The sequence below is a fragment of the Protomyctophum parallelum genome (genome assembly GCF_964188405.1).
Source record: "Protomyctophum parallelum genome assembly, chromosome: 8".
NCBI lineage: Eukaryota > Metazoa > Chordata > Actinopteri > Myctophiformes > Myctophidae > Protomyctophum > Protomyctophum parallelum.
In genome coordinates, this window is record NC_139703.1 from 11,460,840 (window position 1) to 11,478,722 (window position 17,883).

General features: G+C 42.5%; 1 protein-coding gene across 1 annotated transcript; it reads left to right on the forward strand.

Moving 5' to 3' along the window:
- Positions 1 to 948: 948 nt before the first annotated feature.
- Positions 949 to 13,807, forward strand: ippk (inositol 1,3,4,5,6-pentakisphosphate 2-kinase). The gene is made up of 14 exons (XM_083771473.1): positions 949 to 1,236; positions 4,041 to 4,100; positions 6,225 to 6,320; positions 6,417 to 6,483; positions 6,602 to 6,720; positions 7,733 to 7,822; positions 8,929 to 8,987; positions 9,276 to 9,348; positions 9,610 to 9,762; positions 10,668 to 10,785; positions 11,104 to 11,239; positions 11,498 to 11,600; positions 12,156 to 12,235; positions 12,923 to 13,807. Exons 1-14 carry the CDS (start codon positions 1,156 to 1,158, stop codon positions 13,152 to 13,154), a joined length of 1,467 nt encoding a protein of 488 aa, XP_083627599.1. The 5' UTR covers positions 949 to 1,155; the 3' UTR covers positions 13,155 to 13,807.
- The last annotated feature ends 4,076 nt before the right edge of the window (positions 13,808 to 17,883 follow it).

Sequence of the window (17,883 nt, forward strand, 5' to 3'; positions counted from 1 at the left end):
GAGGACGTCCTACTCCTTCCGCCCTAACTGCACCCCAGCCAGTAGGATTACATGCAGTGACAATCATATATGTGTGTGCCCAGTGTCCAACGGAGGTTGTGGGTTCGAATACCATGGCTTTGTCGTGCGTCTTCTAGGCCTACATGAACACAATTGACTCGTGTTCGGGGGAGGGAAGCTGGGCAGGATATTATATACAGTATATATATAATATAAGCAGTACAAGTGCGTTTCACCCCGGCGGCCCGGACCAGGGGGGCATTTTTCGTCTCCCTTGTGGGGGCCCGTCCTCAAAGGGACTCAGCCCCGGCAGGCAGGCCGACAGACTGACAGACATGAGGTCATAGTCAAAGAAACCTTGAATAATAAATGGTTGGGTTGATTTCTATTTGACCCAAAGAGAATGGATTCTGTTTTACAAAAAATTTATCAGCGAGCCACGTGCAGATTCTACCGATTTCAGCGCTGAGGGCTTTTTGTCCCTGTTGAGACCAGCAGAGCAGAGTCATCTGCGAACAAGAACAAATTGATGTCACAGGCTGATGTCATGTCGTTGACATTAGGAACAATACAGACCCTAGTATGCTTCCTTGTGGAATGCCACAGCTCTCACTGGGGGGGGGGGGGGGAGTGTTCTGTTCACACCTCCACCGCACCACCTGTTCTCTCCCCTATAGATAGAAAGACAGATGGAAAGACAGACAGACAGATTTACAAATGTGAATATAAACATGATTTGACTAACAAACTTTGTTCCTCTTGGCAACCAACTGGTCCACGAAGCAATCACAGCGAGGGACTGGACTGTCCTTAGTTGCCATAGGTCCTTTGGGTCCTTTCAGAGCATGGGACCTTGGAAATAAACTTTTTCCTTTAGGGCAGGTGCCAGGCAGTGGTAGAGGATTGACAGCTTCTCCGTCCAATAAGAGCAGAGCAGAGCAGGGAGGAGGCGGACCGTTCTCTTAAAGTGGCAGTAGCAGTGGTCTAGTAGCAGAATATTAGCACTAGCAGTTGGTTAGTTTTCCAGCAGCCAGGCAGACAGAGAGTAGGCTACAGACGTTGGGCTGTAGTGAGGTGTGTTTGTCTACTCTGTAGTTTAACAGAGCAGTCTGTTCACTCTGTTGTCAAGCGAGCGGCCGTCTGGTCTGCGTTGTTATGGAACTGGATAAAATGGACGAGAACGACTGGAAATACCACGGAGAGGGAAACAAGAGTCTGGTGGTCTCACACCTGCAGGTCAGTCCACCGCTAGCATAGCGGCTAAAAGCATCGCTGTAGCTCCCCGGGACTATGTCCGTCCAGGACTGGGGCTGCCGGGCGAAAAGTTGCATTTCGGGTCTATTTTCCGCTCGCATCGAAAATCTAAAGGTATTTGCATGTTTCTACGAATGTGTGTAACAAAAACGGGGTGATAAAACGGATGTTCCGCTGTTGGACGACAGCTTTAATCGTGTTTTTTTTAAAGCCTGTTCAGAATTTCACATTCAAAAGTACGGCAGCGCGTTCTCCCCCGCTGGTGATCGGGAGCGCGCTTCCATGTGAAATTCTTAACCAGGCGGTCAACAAACCGTTAGTATTTCACTGCGGAAAATCACCACGTATCAATATCACCCCGTTTTTACTACAGACATCTGTGCGAACATGTCAGTCACTTAAATTTGCAATGCGGCGGTGGAAAATTTGTACAAAACCCAACTTTTCGCCAGGCAACCTAGTTGTACTACGTATGGATACAGACTAGACTGAGTCCCGGTGAGGGCAGAGCTGGGGCTAGGCTAATAAGCTAACTTGTTGTGAGTTTAAATTGAGAATGTTATTATGTTGTAGGCGCTAAACTTTTGTTAATTAACGCAGAATGTCGCTCAAAGTGTCGCACGGTGTGTGCCGTTCACGACACGTCGCGACATAACCGCTGACAAAAAGTTGACAAAGTGATAATGGCAAGCTTTAAAGAGCTCAATTCCCTCTGTGTAGGGTGTTAGCATGTTAGCTTAGCGTTTATTTAGCGGCACATCCTAGGATAGAAATGATTGTGTTAGACTGTGACGTCACATGTATGCGTAAAGTAGAGGAAGTGCACTCGAGTCGAAACTAACAGATAATTACGCATTTGCAAACGAGGAAAAGCTAGACATGTGTGGAAACTTTTACTTTCCCCCCCATGTTGGGATTGCGTCATTGTTATTTAACAGCATTGTAACAAAAGGGGTCTCGCGACGAAAAAGTCCGTACACGCACTTATGGCGACGTGACGTCACTTATGTATCCTTTGTTTTGTTGTAGCCGTTAGCTTAACACGTTGAATTGCTAACGTCATAATACTTTATTCCTGAGTGCTAACAATTTTTATTTTATTTTTTTAAATAATGTTTTGAAAAGATCAGAATTACAAACTCTGAGTTGTGATCTTGTGGATTGTCTATTTTCGATTAACCCAAGTATTAAGTGGTTAAAAGTGTAATTTGAGTAAAAAATATGAATATGGAATGACTGATCATTTCCCCGGCTAACGTGGATAACTTTGTCCATGTCTTTGAAGTGAATTTTCCTTAAATTAAATCTGTGACATTGAAGGTTTCAGCTTGAGTCAAACTTCGGTTTTGTGTTGTTAAAGTGAATAAAGCCAGTGATTCAAAAGTGTTGTTCATGCCAAGAACCACCAAACTGATAACATAGATCAAGCGAGAAGCGACTCACCCTCCCCTCCTCCATTGAGTTCAATGGACAGGTGGCGCCATCTTGTGAGGTTCTCAGCTATTACTTTCAATGGTGTGACGTCACGTTCTCTTTCTACACACTGGCCACAGACACCATTTGAATGAATTGATGTAATGCCAGGGAATTTCTACATTTCTACATCTGTCTACTTTCTGTTGGTGGAGAGAGTGAAAACGGATTTGGAAAACTAATTATTTTACATTCTCTCACTGGGCTCTAACTTTTAGCTAGTGAAATAATTGTGAAATTAAACTGCTCCTCATTTTGCCCCCTCAAGGACCCCTGGTGGTCCCCAGACCCCACCTAAGTTTATTTTTTCAAGATTTGTTTTTGGCATTTTTTTTGCCTTTATTGATGCAAGTGAAGAATGACAGGAAAGAGGAAGAGAGACTAGCCGCAATTTGCAACTCTAGATTTTATTACAATTTATTATCAATATCCTCCATTGACTCTCCATTCATCCAATTTGATTTTGCGATCTGCTTGTATTAAACAACATTATACTCTGACTCACCCACATTGCAGCTCTAGGCCAAGCTTGAATTATCCTCTTTCAATCTGTCAAGCTTTTGTTTAATAAAAATCCACCATAGACATGTTATGAGCTACTTTCTGTCAATAAATTCTGTGCAGGTGATTGGAGTTTGGAAGCAATCGTCAAAGTCACTGAACGGCCCTGCGTACCACCTGTTTCGAATTTGCACATAATGCAGGAGGCAGAAGCGCGACCCGTTAATAAAAACAAGTGCTTCTAAACTCCAACACAAAAGCTTGTCAGATTGAAAGAGGACAATTCAAGCTAGGTCTAGAGCTGCAATGTTGGTGAGTTAAACTCCGCTAATACAAGCAGATCGCAAAAGCAAATTGGATGAATGGGGAGTCAATGGAGGGTATTGCAACTCTAGATTCATCCCATTATAAAAAAATCTAGAGTTGCAAATTGCAACTAGGGAGAGACATGAAGGAAAGGTTGTCATGAACGGGACTCGAACACGGGACGTGCTGTCAAGAAATCAACGGCATGCATGAATAAACACACAGTCACACACACACACACAGTGAGTGACATTTATGAGTCACAGTGAGAATGTTTTTTGCGATACTGTAACGTTAACACCTTCATATGAGTCACTTCCATCCCAGATGCTGGTGCATGATACAAGCATGAGTCAGTTAGCATGAGTACGGTACCAGTAAGGTAGTAAACCTGCATTAGCCTTTAGACAGAAATCAAGGTGTGCTTCCCTCTGTTAAACCGTCCAAAATACATAAAGTAGAAAATACAAAGCCACTGTGACTGACATTGTCTCTCCTGTCAACAGCATTCCAGGGTTCTACGGTTACTGAAATACTCGACGGAAGACTCTGAAAACGCTCCCCAGGTGAGAGGAAGAGAGCGAGTGTGTGTGCATTTGTTTGTTGTGATTAACCAACTTGAACCCTAGCGTCCCTATTCTGGGGTGAATGTGAAAATAGACAATTCTCACCTATTTCTACAACAACAATTAAACAATACTCTAATAATATAATCATAAATTATGTCTCATCTTGTGAGGTTCAGTGGTGTTATAATTATAATAATACAGTTTGTGAGAACACACCCACTGGCACTGAACACTCAGGAGGAACACTGTCCTAGCACATTAGTGAACTCAGTGAGTTCATTTGAAGGCACTCATGAAGATACTTATGAAGACATTCATGATTATCCCTTACAAATGAATTATTGCCCCTTATCGGAGTCATTTAATATTCAGTGCCTAATTGCCTATCTGCTGATACTGAATCTTGATGGGAGCTTTGTATCGTCTGTTGGGCGGAAACGTCATAGTCATAATTATTATGCCCAAATCTGTTACTTTTCAGGATTCAAAAATAGGAAAAGTACAATCTCAAATCGCGTCGACTCTCTTTGTGCCGAGTTTTGAGCTTGTAGATCTGTTACTTTTTATATTGTTGTGATGCTGTAGTATGATCTAGGTAATTAATTCACAAATAAAATACGGAGACGCATAGTTTCTGCCTGACAGCAACAATATTTACTGTTTTGTATATTTATTGTATATGTATGGTAATGCAGATTTCACATTCCACACTGCTCAGTACATCAGAGAAGGAATAATAGTTCAGTACTGGCTAGCTGATCCTGTTCTTGCAACAGAAGTGTATTCTCTTCTCGGAGGATGGCAAGCATCCATCGATTGCTTAGTGGTAATTCCCCCAAAGAAAAGTGGATGTTCTGCTGAACACAACCAACGTTTGAATGGTGTTTCTAGGATGAACACAGACAGAGTATTGTGTGTTTGTTTCCCACTTGCTTTTTAGAAGCTAACTTCCACACCATTGCACTTTGTTTATGGGTCCTAATGCCTGTTTTATACTTGGTTACGTACTGAAAATAGCAGATTTGCAAGCTCACAGCTTTGTGGATCTACTATTTTTGATGCACGGCATGAGCAACTGAATGTAAATCATGCTTAATGTGTCAATATTTAACTGTTGAGCAAATGAGCAAACTTCACTGTCCGTTCATTGTGGAATGCTTTCAAACTGCTGTAGTTGTTATTTCAAGCAGGGCAATCAACAGCTGATCAAGGCAAGCCAGTCACGTTGTTGATAAAGTGATGTGCTGTTTAAAGTGTAAAATATATCATTTGGTGCCCTGACACAGCATATGCAGTTTGAATTAATATAGTTTCTGTCGGGTGGCAACCTCATATGAGGTTACAGTTAGTTACTTTTCAGGATTCAAATTTAAAACTAGATCAACAAGTTTCAAGCTTGCAGATCTGATGCTTTTGTGTGACGCAAAATTATGATCAAGTAGGGCATTAATTTGTGAAATAAAGTTAGAATAAGGAGATAAGAGGTTTCTGCAACGATATGATAGTTGCTGTAGACGGTGCGCAACAGGACCGTAATTTGATCGTGCTTAAAATGGCAGATCCAGATGACTATCTTTGAGTTAGTGAGTGACATCACTAGTTATTACGGTTATTGCATCTTTCCTTTGTTACTTTACCGGGAAGCCAACCAGCTTACTTACACCAGGATGTGCAGAATGAATATCGTTGCTGTCTGGCAGAAACCTCTTATCGTCTCTTATGTCCCCCCTCCCCCCAGATCCTCCGCACTACGCTTCGAGCTTGTAGATCTGCTACTTTTCAATTAGAAAAGTAACAGTTTTGGACATATGAGGTTTCCACCCGACAGAGATGATATGAATATTTATCTTTAGTTTGTATAATGGAACCACCAACCCAGGAACTCGGTGGAAGTGCCTTGTGAGGTTGTAGATCAGCTATTTTCACTACTTCTTCTTAAACATTTATTTTCTAATTAATGGAATTTCTTAGAGTTTTCTTAGATTTCTTCTTTGGGAACCAGTGGTTTAGAATTGTGAGACACGTCTGACGACATATTCTGCAAGATGTACACTGTGTGTGTGTGTTGGTCGGTCTCTTCCTTTATTTCTCTGTCTCTCTCCTTGTCTGTCTGACTATCAGACTACAGAACAGACCTACAGACACATCCAGAACATTGTTGACTTCAGTAAGAACGTCATGAGGCCTCTACTGGGAGACAAGTTCGTCCACAGCGGAGTAAGCATGCACGCACACACACATGGCAATACCACCAGTAGTAATAATAAGGCTGTATTTTATTACTTTATTATTATTGTATTTGTTTTACTACAGGAAGTGGTCAAACTGCCTCTAGAGTTTGTCAGACAGCTGTCAATCAAAGTTCAACATCAGAGACCAGGTGAGACAGCTGTACACACACACACAACACCAAACATATATACATTACTTCCAGTTGCTGTTTAGAGTATAACGGCATAACAAAGCTGTATCATAATGCATTCTTATGTGTGTTGCAGAGTGGCGCTGTCACAAGGTGATGGACATCTACAGTGGCTGCGCTCTGTGCCTTCCAAACCTGACCTCGCCTCCATACAACCTGACCACACACACACAACCTCTCTGTATAGAGATAAAGGTACCACACACACACACACACACAAATGCAGCTGCTCTGCTCCTACGTCCACCCACTCACTTGTTGTGTGTCCTTGGCTCTGTGTGCGAGCTCATTAAAGATAGAAAGTCGCATTGTCTCTGCGACCGGGTTGTTGCTGACTAAGCCAGAAAACAGCGCCGTGCTGTTAGGAAATATTTTGCATTGGAGGCAAATTAACAAGGAAAATCTACGAAGCAAGCCCATATGCAAGATGCCAACACAACGAAGGTTGCGGTGAATGGACTGGTGCGCCGACTTCTATTAGTGACTGTTCCCCTTTCAACAACACTGAAGCATTAAACAACACAGCCCAGTAAATAGTTGATTTAAGTGCATTGTCCTGTTCATGGCCCAGCAGAAATTACTCAAAGCTAAGCTGGTTCACACATTGGGGTGTTCACGAGTCACCAAATACAATGATTTAGAAGGCATTTGTAGAATGTTAGTGGGTTAACTCAAAGCACCTGGAAGCCTAAAGTCCCTTGCATGTCAGGTCCTACCGAGTCAGACGTTTGAATTCACACATGCAGCCTTGCACTGATTAATATCTAGATAACGTCCATGTTAAACAGTGCATTAGTTCTATAATGTAATTACTCATTACAATGTTATCTAGTAGCTTCTCTGTTCTATCTGTCTTTCCATCAAGACAGGAATGTGTTAACCATTTAACCCCTCTGTCCTTAGTAAACTAATACAATACTTAGTTGATCGGGGGTTGGCCCTGTATTTGGCCCTCAATTTACCCCCTTGTCTTATGCACCAAATCTCTTTGGTGTAAATGGTGGATCTACAAGCACACAACACATCATGTTGCAATGTGTTGTGAGCTTGTAGATCGGTTATTTTCAGCTAATGTTTCCCCCAGAATAGGGTTGTAGTAATTGAATGTTTTTTGCTCAGTCAGATGATGTTTCAAGACAAATTACTTGCACTGTGGTTTTACAACACAAAACTCACGTGTGTGTGTTTTGCATACGTTCTTTTTCAGCCTAAATGTGGCTTCCTGCCTTCAGCTCGACATGTCAGTAAAGACATCAAAACCAAGATATGTCGCTTCTGTACTCATCAACACTACAAGGTAGCTATTGTTGCATTACATATTTACATTGCAAGGAAGGTATTCAGTTATAACTTTACACAATCCGGCCTGGGCCATGGCTCAGTGTTCCAGGCACCTTGGCTGGCCACCCGTTTCGACTGATATCAATCGACTAGACCGCAGTGATCACTTAGGATCAGTACGATTGTTTTCGACGAGTATGGGCATGCTCTGCCGACTGAAAAAAAAACCCTGACAGGATTAAGGTTGGCGAACATGCGTTAATATTAGGACCGCGCTGCGACATGCTTGCGGTTATGTTTAGGGGAGGGTATGAGGAGGCATGTCATTTTCAGTAGGCTCAGTAGACCTGACTAGATCGGTTAACGTGTCATCAACGCCAATCGCAGCCAGTAGGCTCCAGGCGAGCCGATCGGCTGGATAAGATCGGCGTAATAAGTTACCAACTGGGAATTATCGGTTGATTTTCGGTCGAAACGGCTAGGCTGGCAATCCAGTCTGGCAGTGTGCCGCGGTTCGACTCCCGATCCCGACGGCCTTTACTGCATGTCTTCCCCCCCCATCTCTCTCCCCATTTCCTGTCAGCCTACTGTCTGTCCCTCCATAAAAAACTATAAAATTAAGGCGAAAGCCACAAAAAAATAAACATTTCAACTTTACACAATCCAATGTTAACAGTACTTCATCATTGATGGAGACACACATTGCATCGCTGAGGTCAGATGGGAAGTGGGGTAGTAAAACATCAAGCATGTGACCGTAATGTCATGTGAATTTGTACAAAACATGTTCGGTAACTTTGCTGTTTACTAGTTGTAGGTCACATGTGACATGATCTGTATTGACATTGTGTGTGTTTGCACACATGCGCCTGCTGGCCTGTGTGGGCCGTTCTAGTCTATGCAGTGATGAGAGTCAGGGTTATTACGTAAGGCTGGTATATTCCAGCAAATGAACACACTAGAACTTGATTAATGCACACATTAAATGTCAGTATATGCAATAGCCAATTGTATTATTGGCCATTGTGTATTATGTTAGCAACAGATTGAAGTGACAGTGTTGTATTATGTTGTAAGAAACAACAGATTGAAGTGACAGTATTTATTGTGTTGTTTCTCCAGGTGGCCAACGGCAAGTGGAAGAGACCCAGTCTCTACTGCCCTCTAGACCTGTTCTCAGGGTACTACATCTACTACACCACTGAATACTATTACTGTCTACTACACCACTGAATACTATTACTGTCTACTACCTGACACTATAGTACTGTATTAATGATACTATATTAATTCTGTTATGTAACATACATATATACTACTGCATTAATTAATAATACATATACTACTATTACTGGCACTAATATACTACTTATACAATATTTACATTAATATATTTCCTTCCTAATTTGTTTTAACATGTTGGTCGGAATGGTATTAGTCCACTGACTGTGTGTGTGTGTGTGTTTTAGGAACAAGCAAAGAATGTACTTTGCCATCAAACACTTGATAGAAGAACCACAAAATAACTTTAAAATATTCAAGGTGAGCAGAACATCCTGGTCTAATCCACTGGTTCCAAAACAATGTTTACACATATCTCTAAGAAATGTCATAAATAAAAATAATAAAGTAGTAGACCTACAAACTTGCAAAGCGACGCGCTTGTGTGCTTGTAGATCTGCCATTGTTTTACTAGTTTGGGGTCCTGGGCTAATGTCTAATCTCTCTTTTGGGTCTTAGCAGTCTGTCGGCCAGGATGCTCACGGTAGTCTCTCTCTCTCTCTCTCTCTCTCTCTCTCTCAGGGTGGTCAGTGTATATACGGAGGTAAAGAGGGCTGTGAGGACTTCCAGGATTTGAACTCGCTCCTGCAGCACCTCAGACCTTACTTCCTGTCTGGAACGCCCAGGCTCAATGGTCACCTGGCCAACAAGGCTGTTCTTAATGACCTCATACAGGTACAAGACTGTGGTTGTAATGGTCAGCTCCTCCCAGTGACTGACTGTATCAGACTGTGGTTGTACTGGTCAGCTCCTCCCAGTGACCGACTGTATCAGACTGTGGTTGTACTGGTCAGCTCCTCCCAGTGACCTACAGTAGAAGACTGGTTGTACTGGTCAGCTCCTCCCAGTGACCTACAGTAGAAGACTGGTTGTACTGGTCAACTCCTCCCAGTGACTGACCGTATCAGACTGGTTGTAATGGTCAACTCCTCCCAGTGACTGACCGTATCAGACTGGTTGTAATGGTCAACTCCTCCCAGTGACTGACCGTATCAGACTGGTTGTAATGGTCAACTCCTCCCAGTGACTGACCGTATCAGACTGGTTGTAATGGTCAACTCCTCCCAGTGACTGACCGTATCAGACTGGTTGTAATGGTCAACTCCTCCCAGTGACCAACAGTAGAAGACTGTGGTTGTACAGTACTGGTCAGCTCCACCCAGTGACCAACAGTATCTTTTTGGTAATGTTAGTGTTAGTAAAAAGCAGGTAAAAGAGTAACGTTTGAGGCAGACTAACATCAGTCACTTTTCCATTCACTGTAGTAGAAGGAGGTGCGGGGAAACTGCAGATATGTAGACTCCGCCTACAGGAAATATGTTGCCTGCGACCACGAGACCCGTTTCTGAATCTGTCTAAGTGTCTATACCGGTAGTGTGGTTAGTGTGCTGAAATGTGTGGAAAAAAAGCTTATCTCTTCTGCTAATCATTTCGACCACACGTGTATAGCCTATCCGTGCAGGGAATAATTATGGTATAGCCCCTGAAAGAACCTAGACTCACTACAGCACTGATTGAAAGTACTGTTGACATTAATTATTATCAAAATGAATCGCACTAATTATAATAATGAACCACAGGTGTTGGTGAATGCTCTGCTGAACACTGGAGGGGAGGAGCGAGGGATGAGGTTGGAGAGAGGAGAGGGGCGGGGCTTCTGTGAGGCCAGCCTCCTCACTAGAGAACTGATCCGAAACAGTAAGTCTGTCTACCTGTCTGTCTATTTATGTGCCTGCCTGTGTGTCTTTGTAATAAAGAAATGCACATGGAAGATATGTCAAATAACTGAAATATACAAAGACATTTCAGACATTTATTTATTCTACAAGCTTACGTGTTACAAAGCTTGTAGATCAGCTATTTCTGCTTTGGTTTTTTATGTATGAAAAATGTTCAACATTATGACACAATAATGCCATTATTAGACAATTATGTAATAATTGTGAGAGGTCTAATTCTACTTTGAGTCATGTTTAGTTACGTGAAAGAGAATGATGGCACTGTTTGACCCTGCAGGCTGTCCAGGTCTTCCTAGAGACTGCGTTCTGTCCAGGATTCTTCACACTCAGATGTTGGACAGTTTGGACATCGAAGGTCTGCATCCTCTGTACCGCCGCCTGGAACAGCATCTCAAACTGTACCCTGAAGACAGGTAACACCCACACCTCTTAACCATGGCAACAACACTTCAAACTGTACCCTGAAGACGGGTAACACCCACACGCCACACCTCAAACTGTACCCTGAAGAACACTTCAAACTGTACCTATACGAACTGGCTGTAAGATTAAACCGGGTGTGCGGAAGTCGTCTCTCTAATGAAAATGGCATTCATAAAATCATCAGATGTCTTCACATTATTATAAGTATAGTATACAAACGTGTGTGTGTGTGTGTGTGTGTGTGTCAGGAGTCGTCTCCAACTGGATGGACCGTACAATGCAGCCTTCTGGGAGAGGATCCAGAAATGTCCTGCTGAAGACGATGGCTCTATAGAGTATGCTGCAGCCAAGGTTTGACTCTACACTACAAACATTTACACTGCACAAACACTATACAAAACAAAGTTTAATTTGTGTGTGCACACACAATTATGCATCCTCATTCAGGTTGTACAAACATCCCCATGCCATTCCATTTGTGTTCCATCTCTGTATCTATAACACATACATCTTTACACTTTTTGACAGTTCATACACCAGATGTTGTGTTTGAAGAGTCCAGGGAAGTGTCTCTGACTCTCTATTAGAGATGGCCTGCACCTTTGACCCTAGCCCAGAGGAATCGTTTATGACCATGGTCGTTAAATACCAACCATGATGTCTACATACCATCTCAAAGCTGGGCTATAGGTGTAGACTATTTGGCAGCCCACAGACTGGTTTTAGAGGGTCTCAACAACTTGGAATACCCAAATAAACTGTCAAAGAAGTATTATGCTGTCTCTGTTGTAATTTGCAGTCGCCACATGGTGGAGACAATGTTATGCTAATATTTCTGTCCTCTGTCCGTATTCTCTACGACAATACGTCATTAAAATGTGTGTGTGTGTGTGTGTGTTGGCACAGGTTCATCAGTACCGTGTTGCCATGACGGCCAAGGATTGTTCCATCATGGTTGCCTTGGTTCCCTGTGGAGACGATGAAAGGTGAGGAAGATGATGACAGGGTCATGATGGTCTCACGTGATCAGATGACCTCTAAAGTCAATGTAGACACTATTCAGAGATTTACAAAATAACTGCAGAACCAATGCAAAGAATTCATACTGATTGACAGCTAACAAACCTACGCAGTAGGCATAGGTTTATTAGCTGCCGTTCTCACTGCTGTTAAAGCAGCTACACTGCATTTAGACATCACCAGATGTAACCGTACACACTAGGCAGGCAGAGATCTCCCATCGAGTTTCACTCGAAAATTTACAATGTTTGTCAATTTGATTTGTATTAATGAGGATACAACTAATTATTTCATACAAAAGGATGGTCTTCCTGCTTTCTTTGTCGCACCTCCAACGGTGCCATGGAGGACTATGCATGGCAGGGGCGTCCTCTTCCCTGAGCCAAGCCTAAGCCTGACCGCATACCAGAATTGTTTGTTAGATTTGAATTGGTCGTACTAGCTATAGAATGCATGTTCAGAAGCATTTTCTATCACACCCTAATGGTCTTGGATATTTCATAAAATTAAAGGTTAAAGAAAATATAAACAAGACATGGTGTGCTAATGGTTTAGGAAACGCGTTTTCAGTCAAGAGATTCCATTTAGCTTTAAACCCTGTCTCCTCCTCCTGCAGTCTGCCAGTCTTTAAACCCTGTCTCCTCCTCCTGCAGTCTGTCAGGGCAGATGAAAGGCAGAGACCTCCTCCGGTGCTCCTCCAGGTCCTCTGCTCCTCGGTTCGCCTTCTCCATGTCCATCCTGGACCTGGACCCCAAGCCGTTTGACAGCGTTCCCCGCCAGCTGCTCCTGGACCACCAGATCGTCTCCTTCTACCTGAGAACCAAGGATTCTCTGGACAGAGAGCCGGAGGAAGACTGCTGCACCCTGCTCTTCCACCCTGTCTGAAGCACCGGCTCGCGGCAAAAAAAAAATAGCAGACCCACAAGCTTGCGAACGCTTTGTAGGTCTTTCGCAAGCTTGTAGGTCTGCTATTTTTGTCGCACGAGGGCGCGTGTGTGAAGTGTCGCGGATGTGGCACGATTGCGAGCTTGTATGTCTGCTGTTTCTTTTGCGACGGGGCATAAATTAGGCATGAAAAGAACCTCCATTTCTGCTGCTAAACCACCACGGTCCTCCATGGACGGACGGACGGACACACGGAGGGGCAGCCATGTTGAAGTGGCAAGCTGGAATCGTCTAGAGACGATTACCACAAAAAACCAACAAGTAATGAATTCTAAATAAATACAATGGACAACGGACATTAATGAACTGAGGTCACACCTGAAGAGTGTGTGTGTGTGTGTGCGTGCGTGTGTGAAGAGTTCTACTATTGGAATCACAGAGGAAACAAATATCCCCCAGGACTTCCTGTTACAGTCTTCACACTACCACTATAACGTAATTGATCGGAAACAAAACTTGACCCTTTCCTCACCACGCCGATGAGCGCTCACAGAAGGCCGATCTCATTAAGATGTCCTGTTTTCTTTTCTTTGGTCTCTTTCGTCTGATTTTTAATATTATTTATTGGAAATGAATGGGCTTTTTTTTTTCTTTTCTTTTTTTTAATCGGAGCACTGATTGTTCCCCAGGAGGTTTACAGTCTCCATGGCAACACTGACGAAGGTGGAGTAATGGCAGAAAAACATATTCACTGTTCCTCAATGGCTGCCCTGAAGCCCACCACAGGTTCAAAAGGATACTTTAGGGTCTGTAACTCTTTCCACCCAGTTTGAACCGGTTCAGTTATTTTTTTTCCGCCTAATATTGAACCAGTTAAGAGTGTTTCCACTGAAAATGAATTGGTTCAGAACTGGAACCAAAAACATGGCTGCTGGTTCCGTGAAGGCACCAAGGTTCCAAGAATCTTCTAGAACGGAAGCAGTTCCAGAACCAGTTGTTTTTGGTGGAAAAGGGCATGAGGGTATTTTTTTTAAATCTTCGGACCCCTTACTGTAAAAACCCAAGTGTTCATTTAGTTAGAGACCCATGTGGGGCCATTTGGACCCCTGGTGGTCCCTGTAACCCACGGTGAGAACCAGTGAGTGAATTGATGAGTGATGAAATAACATTGGCTTGGGCGTAATCGGTGATGTCATTTCCTGACCTCGGCCATATTAGGTAAAGTGATTGTACTGTAGGTCTGGGTCGTACCAGAGTCATACACAAGACAAACTTCACTTCCCGTTTGTGTTTTTAGTGCACTATTCTGTGTGTCGGCCATTTTGTCGCACGTCCAAATTCAAAGATCATGTTTAAGTTTTTGAGAGAGCACCCCCTTTTCTCATGAACTTTGTGTTGAAACATGGATGCTGTTGCTAACGGCGTTTGTTTACATGTCATCACCATGGAGAACAACACTTGAATCCGACATGACTAGTGGGAACTAAAAACCAACCGCCAAACTGTTTGTTTGTACTGACAATAAAGATGGCGAAGCTTAGACAACTTTAACATTTTCAACCCTTTGGTGTGTTACCTCACACCTCATGTTTTTCTCTTTGCATTCTATCATCTACCCGATGACAGTAGAGTGACAATTTACTGACTTTTAAGAACTTTTTTAATGCCTAAGAAAGGAATGAAAAAAGATCATTACTGCATCAAATGTAATTAACAAACTACTATAAAACCGGTGAAACGGTGGCCAATTGTCAAATAAAATATAAGAGGCAAAACATTTGAAAATAGCTGATCTACAAGGTCACATGAGGCGGTGTGAGCTTGAAACCTGAAAAGGTTGAGAACCACTGTCCTACCTGACAGCAGAGTATTGGTTAAAATATCCCTTTAACTCATTCAAATCAGTCCAGGATGGTAGCTTTAATTATGCTGGCTGACAGGAGGCTTGTGGATCTGCTGTTTTTGCTAATCATGATAAAGTATATAGGGCTTAAAGGGTTGAGCTTACCTGAAAGATGGGACATTCAAGTTAACAGAATCATGTGTAGTTTAATTCAAACAGTAGAGGTAAATGTATTTTTTTTTTTAAACAAACTGATAACAGTAGCATAACAACCATAGAGTGCAGTACACTCATTGTGGTCCCAAGTATTTACTACATATTTATTACATTGCTCACAACGTTGTGAACTTGATCACCAATTTTATTTAACTTTTGTATTTAAAAAAAAGACAAACTGATTTTGACACGAGTTTTCCCACCCGAAAAACATTATGGGGGGGGGGGGTAAAATGTACGGTAAAATGGTGAATAATATCCATAATGGTGCACTAAAACGTAAATACTAAATACATGAGCTCAAAGAGCACAAACCACTCCCTTTGTTTTTAAACGTAATAATAGGTCAATAAACAAATGCAAAAGTATTTAGCGGCATAGTATTTATGATTAACATAGTATTTATGATTAACATAAATACTATGCAGTTAGTCATGTACTAACAATACGTTTGGACAATACAAGAGACATACTTTTGGAGTCTACTTTTCTGTAGCTTTTCTCATGTAGTTCCTTCCATTTGCCTTTAGGGGGCAGTGTTTAACACCTTGAGTTTGAGGGGGACACTGCATAGAGGTATTCTAATAATGATGTTATTATTAATATTGTGGGAAGAGGTTGACAGTTAGACAGGTGAGCAGACAGACAGACAGAAGCTGCTACTCTGCTGTGTTTTGTGCCATAAGTGCTTGTTGTGTGGTGTTCTCCTGCACAAGGGTGTGTGTTAGTGCCTATGTATTCTGCCATGGCTGTGTGTGTGTGTGCGACTGTGCGCGTGCATGTGTTGAGGTTTAAACTGCTTGTGTCCCACAGTTCATCTTTAATTTCTTTGTAAACTGTAACAGGATATGTAACGCCTCCATTGTCAGCTTTTCTCCAATGCTTAATTTATAATCTCACACAAAATAATAGATCTACAAGCTCACTGTGTCTCGCATCACAATGTGATCTTGTAGAGCTAATCGGGGGTCAGTGTCAATAGCTTGAACAACATTCTCTCCATGTTTATAACGGTGATTCTCAACCTTCTGTTTCGGGGCCACTCAAATATTGAAAATGCATGCGGCCCACCCATCTGGCCACTTCACATGGCTTAATGCGGCCCACCCATCTGGCCACTTCACATGGCTACATGTGGCCCACCCATCTGGCCACGTCACATGACTGCGTGCAATGTGTTCAGGGCAAAGATCAATTGATTGTGTTCCGGCTTGGATCAATGGAATCAACATAGTATAATTTCACTTTCTGTTTATCAATATAATAAAATATACCATTGACATATTCATATTAAGTTATATAATCATTACAATCCTATATAGGCTATATTTAGTTGTATTATTTGGGGGCCCACTTGCAAAACCCTCGCTGCCCACAGGTTGAGAATCACTGGTTTATATTCAGGATGGGACACTGATTCTCAGCTCCAGACTATACTGCTAGTTCTATCAGCTAGTACAGTAGTGGTTCTAATACATATTCACATCAAGGAACCCCACATTGAAAAGAGTTTGAACTAATTTGTACTAGGAGTGCCAGACCCCACTTTCAGAACCATCTGAGCTATTGCTATTCACCTGGTATCCAATGGCTGAACAGGTCTCTGCTTAGAACACTACAATGAAAACCATCAACTGCTGGGTCATCACAACCACGGCTGGTTTCTTATGAGGACCTGTAGCAGTAGTTTGACCTGTGATACCAGGTGAACATCAGCAGTGTATTGGTAGCAGTAGTTTGTGGCATTGGGCTGTTGCGTGTGTGTCCGTCCCCTGCTCAACTTCCTGTGTGACACTTTTAAATGGTAACACTTGAGACACGTGTCCCTCTGTCTCATCTGCACATTCTCACTCCCAGGTCATAATGGGTTTACAAAGAAGGAAAAAAACAAACAAGGCAGTTGTGCCGTCTCTCTCAGCACCGTTCCAAGTTGCAAAAATTCAAAATAGCAAAAAATGTGGTGCAACTACAAAGCCTGTCGCGCCAAACGTCTGCTGATTGGTTGGATGTTGCCACTGTAGGACCTGGGTGTGGGGATGCATTGGTCTTGCCTGTCTGTCACAACGTACAAAGCATTTCTGAAGCTATGAGTCTTGATAACCAGGTGGACTGAGTCCCTGATCAGAACGCAAACCAGCAGCAGTCTGAATGTTCTGCCTGTGATCAGGTTCAATGCTGCTGCAAAGTTCCTACTGGCTTGTTTACTAAACTGAACGTCAGACTGAACTTTAAACCAAAGCAAAACTTTACAACCAAATAATGACTCCAGTTCACGATTGGAGCTGAAAAAACGTTGATTTGAGGGTGGAGACGGGCACACAGAGGGACCGAACAGGAAATGATTATGATGTAATGGACCATAGTCTAGTTTATCACGATCACATGAGGCTGTAACCGTCTTGTATGTAACTTGTAGTTACATTGTAGCTACAGTACTACAGTAGCATGCAATAACTAAGACGTTTAGTGTATGACCAATGTTAACAATCGACGATGCAAGGGGTTGTGGAGAAGCCACGATTTCTCCCAAAAATAATTGATGGACGGCTAATCTTAAGAGTTGACTACCAAGGTTTTTTATTTGGTGTCCGAGAAACAGAATGGAAGTTGATTTGGTTATTGTTGTCCGAGTTAAAACTTGTTGTACAGCAAAGTAGGGTTGTCTGTTGA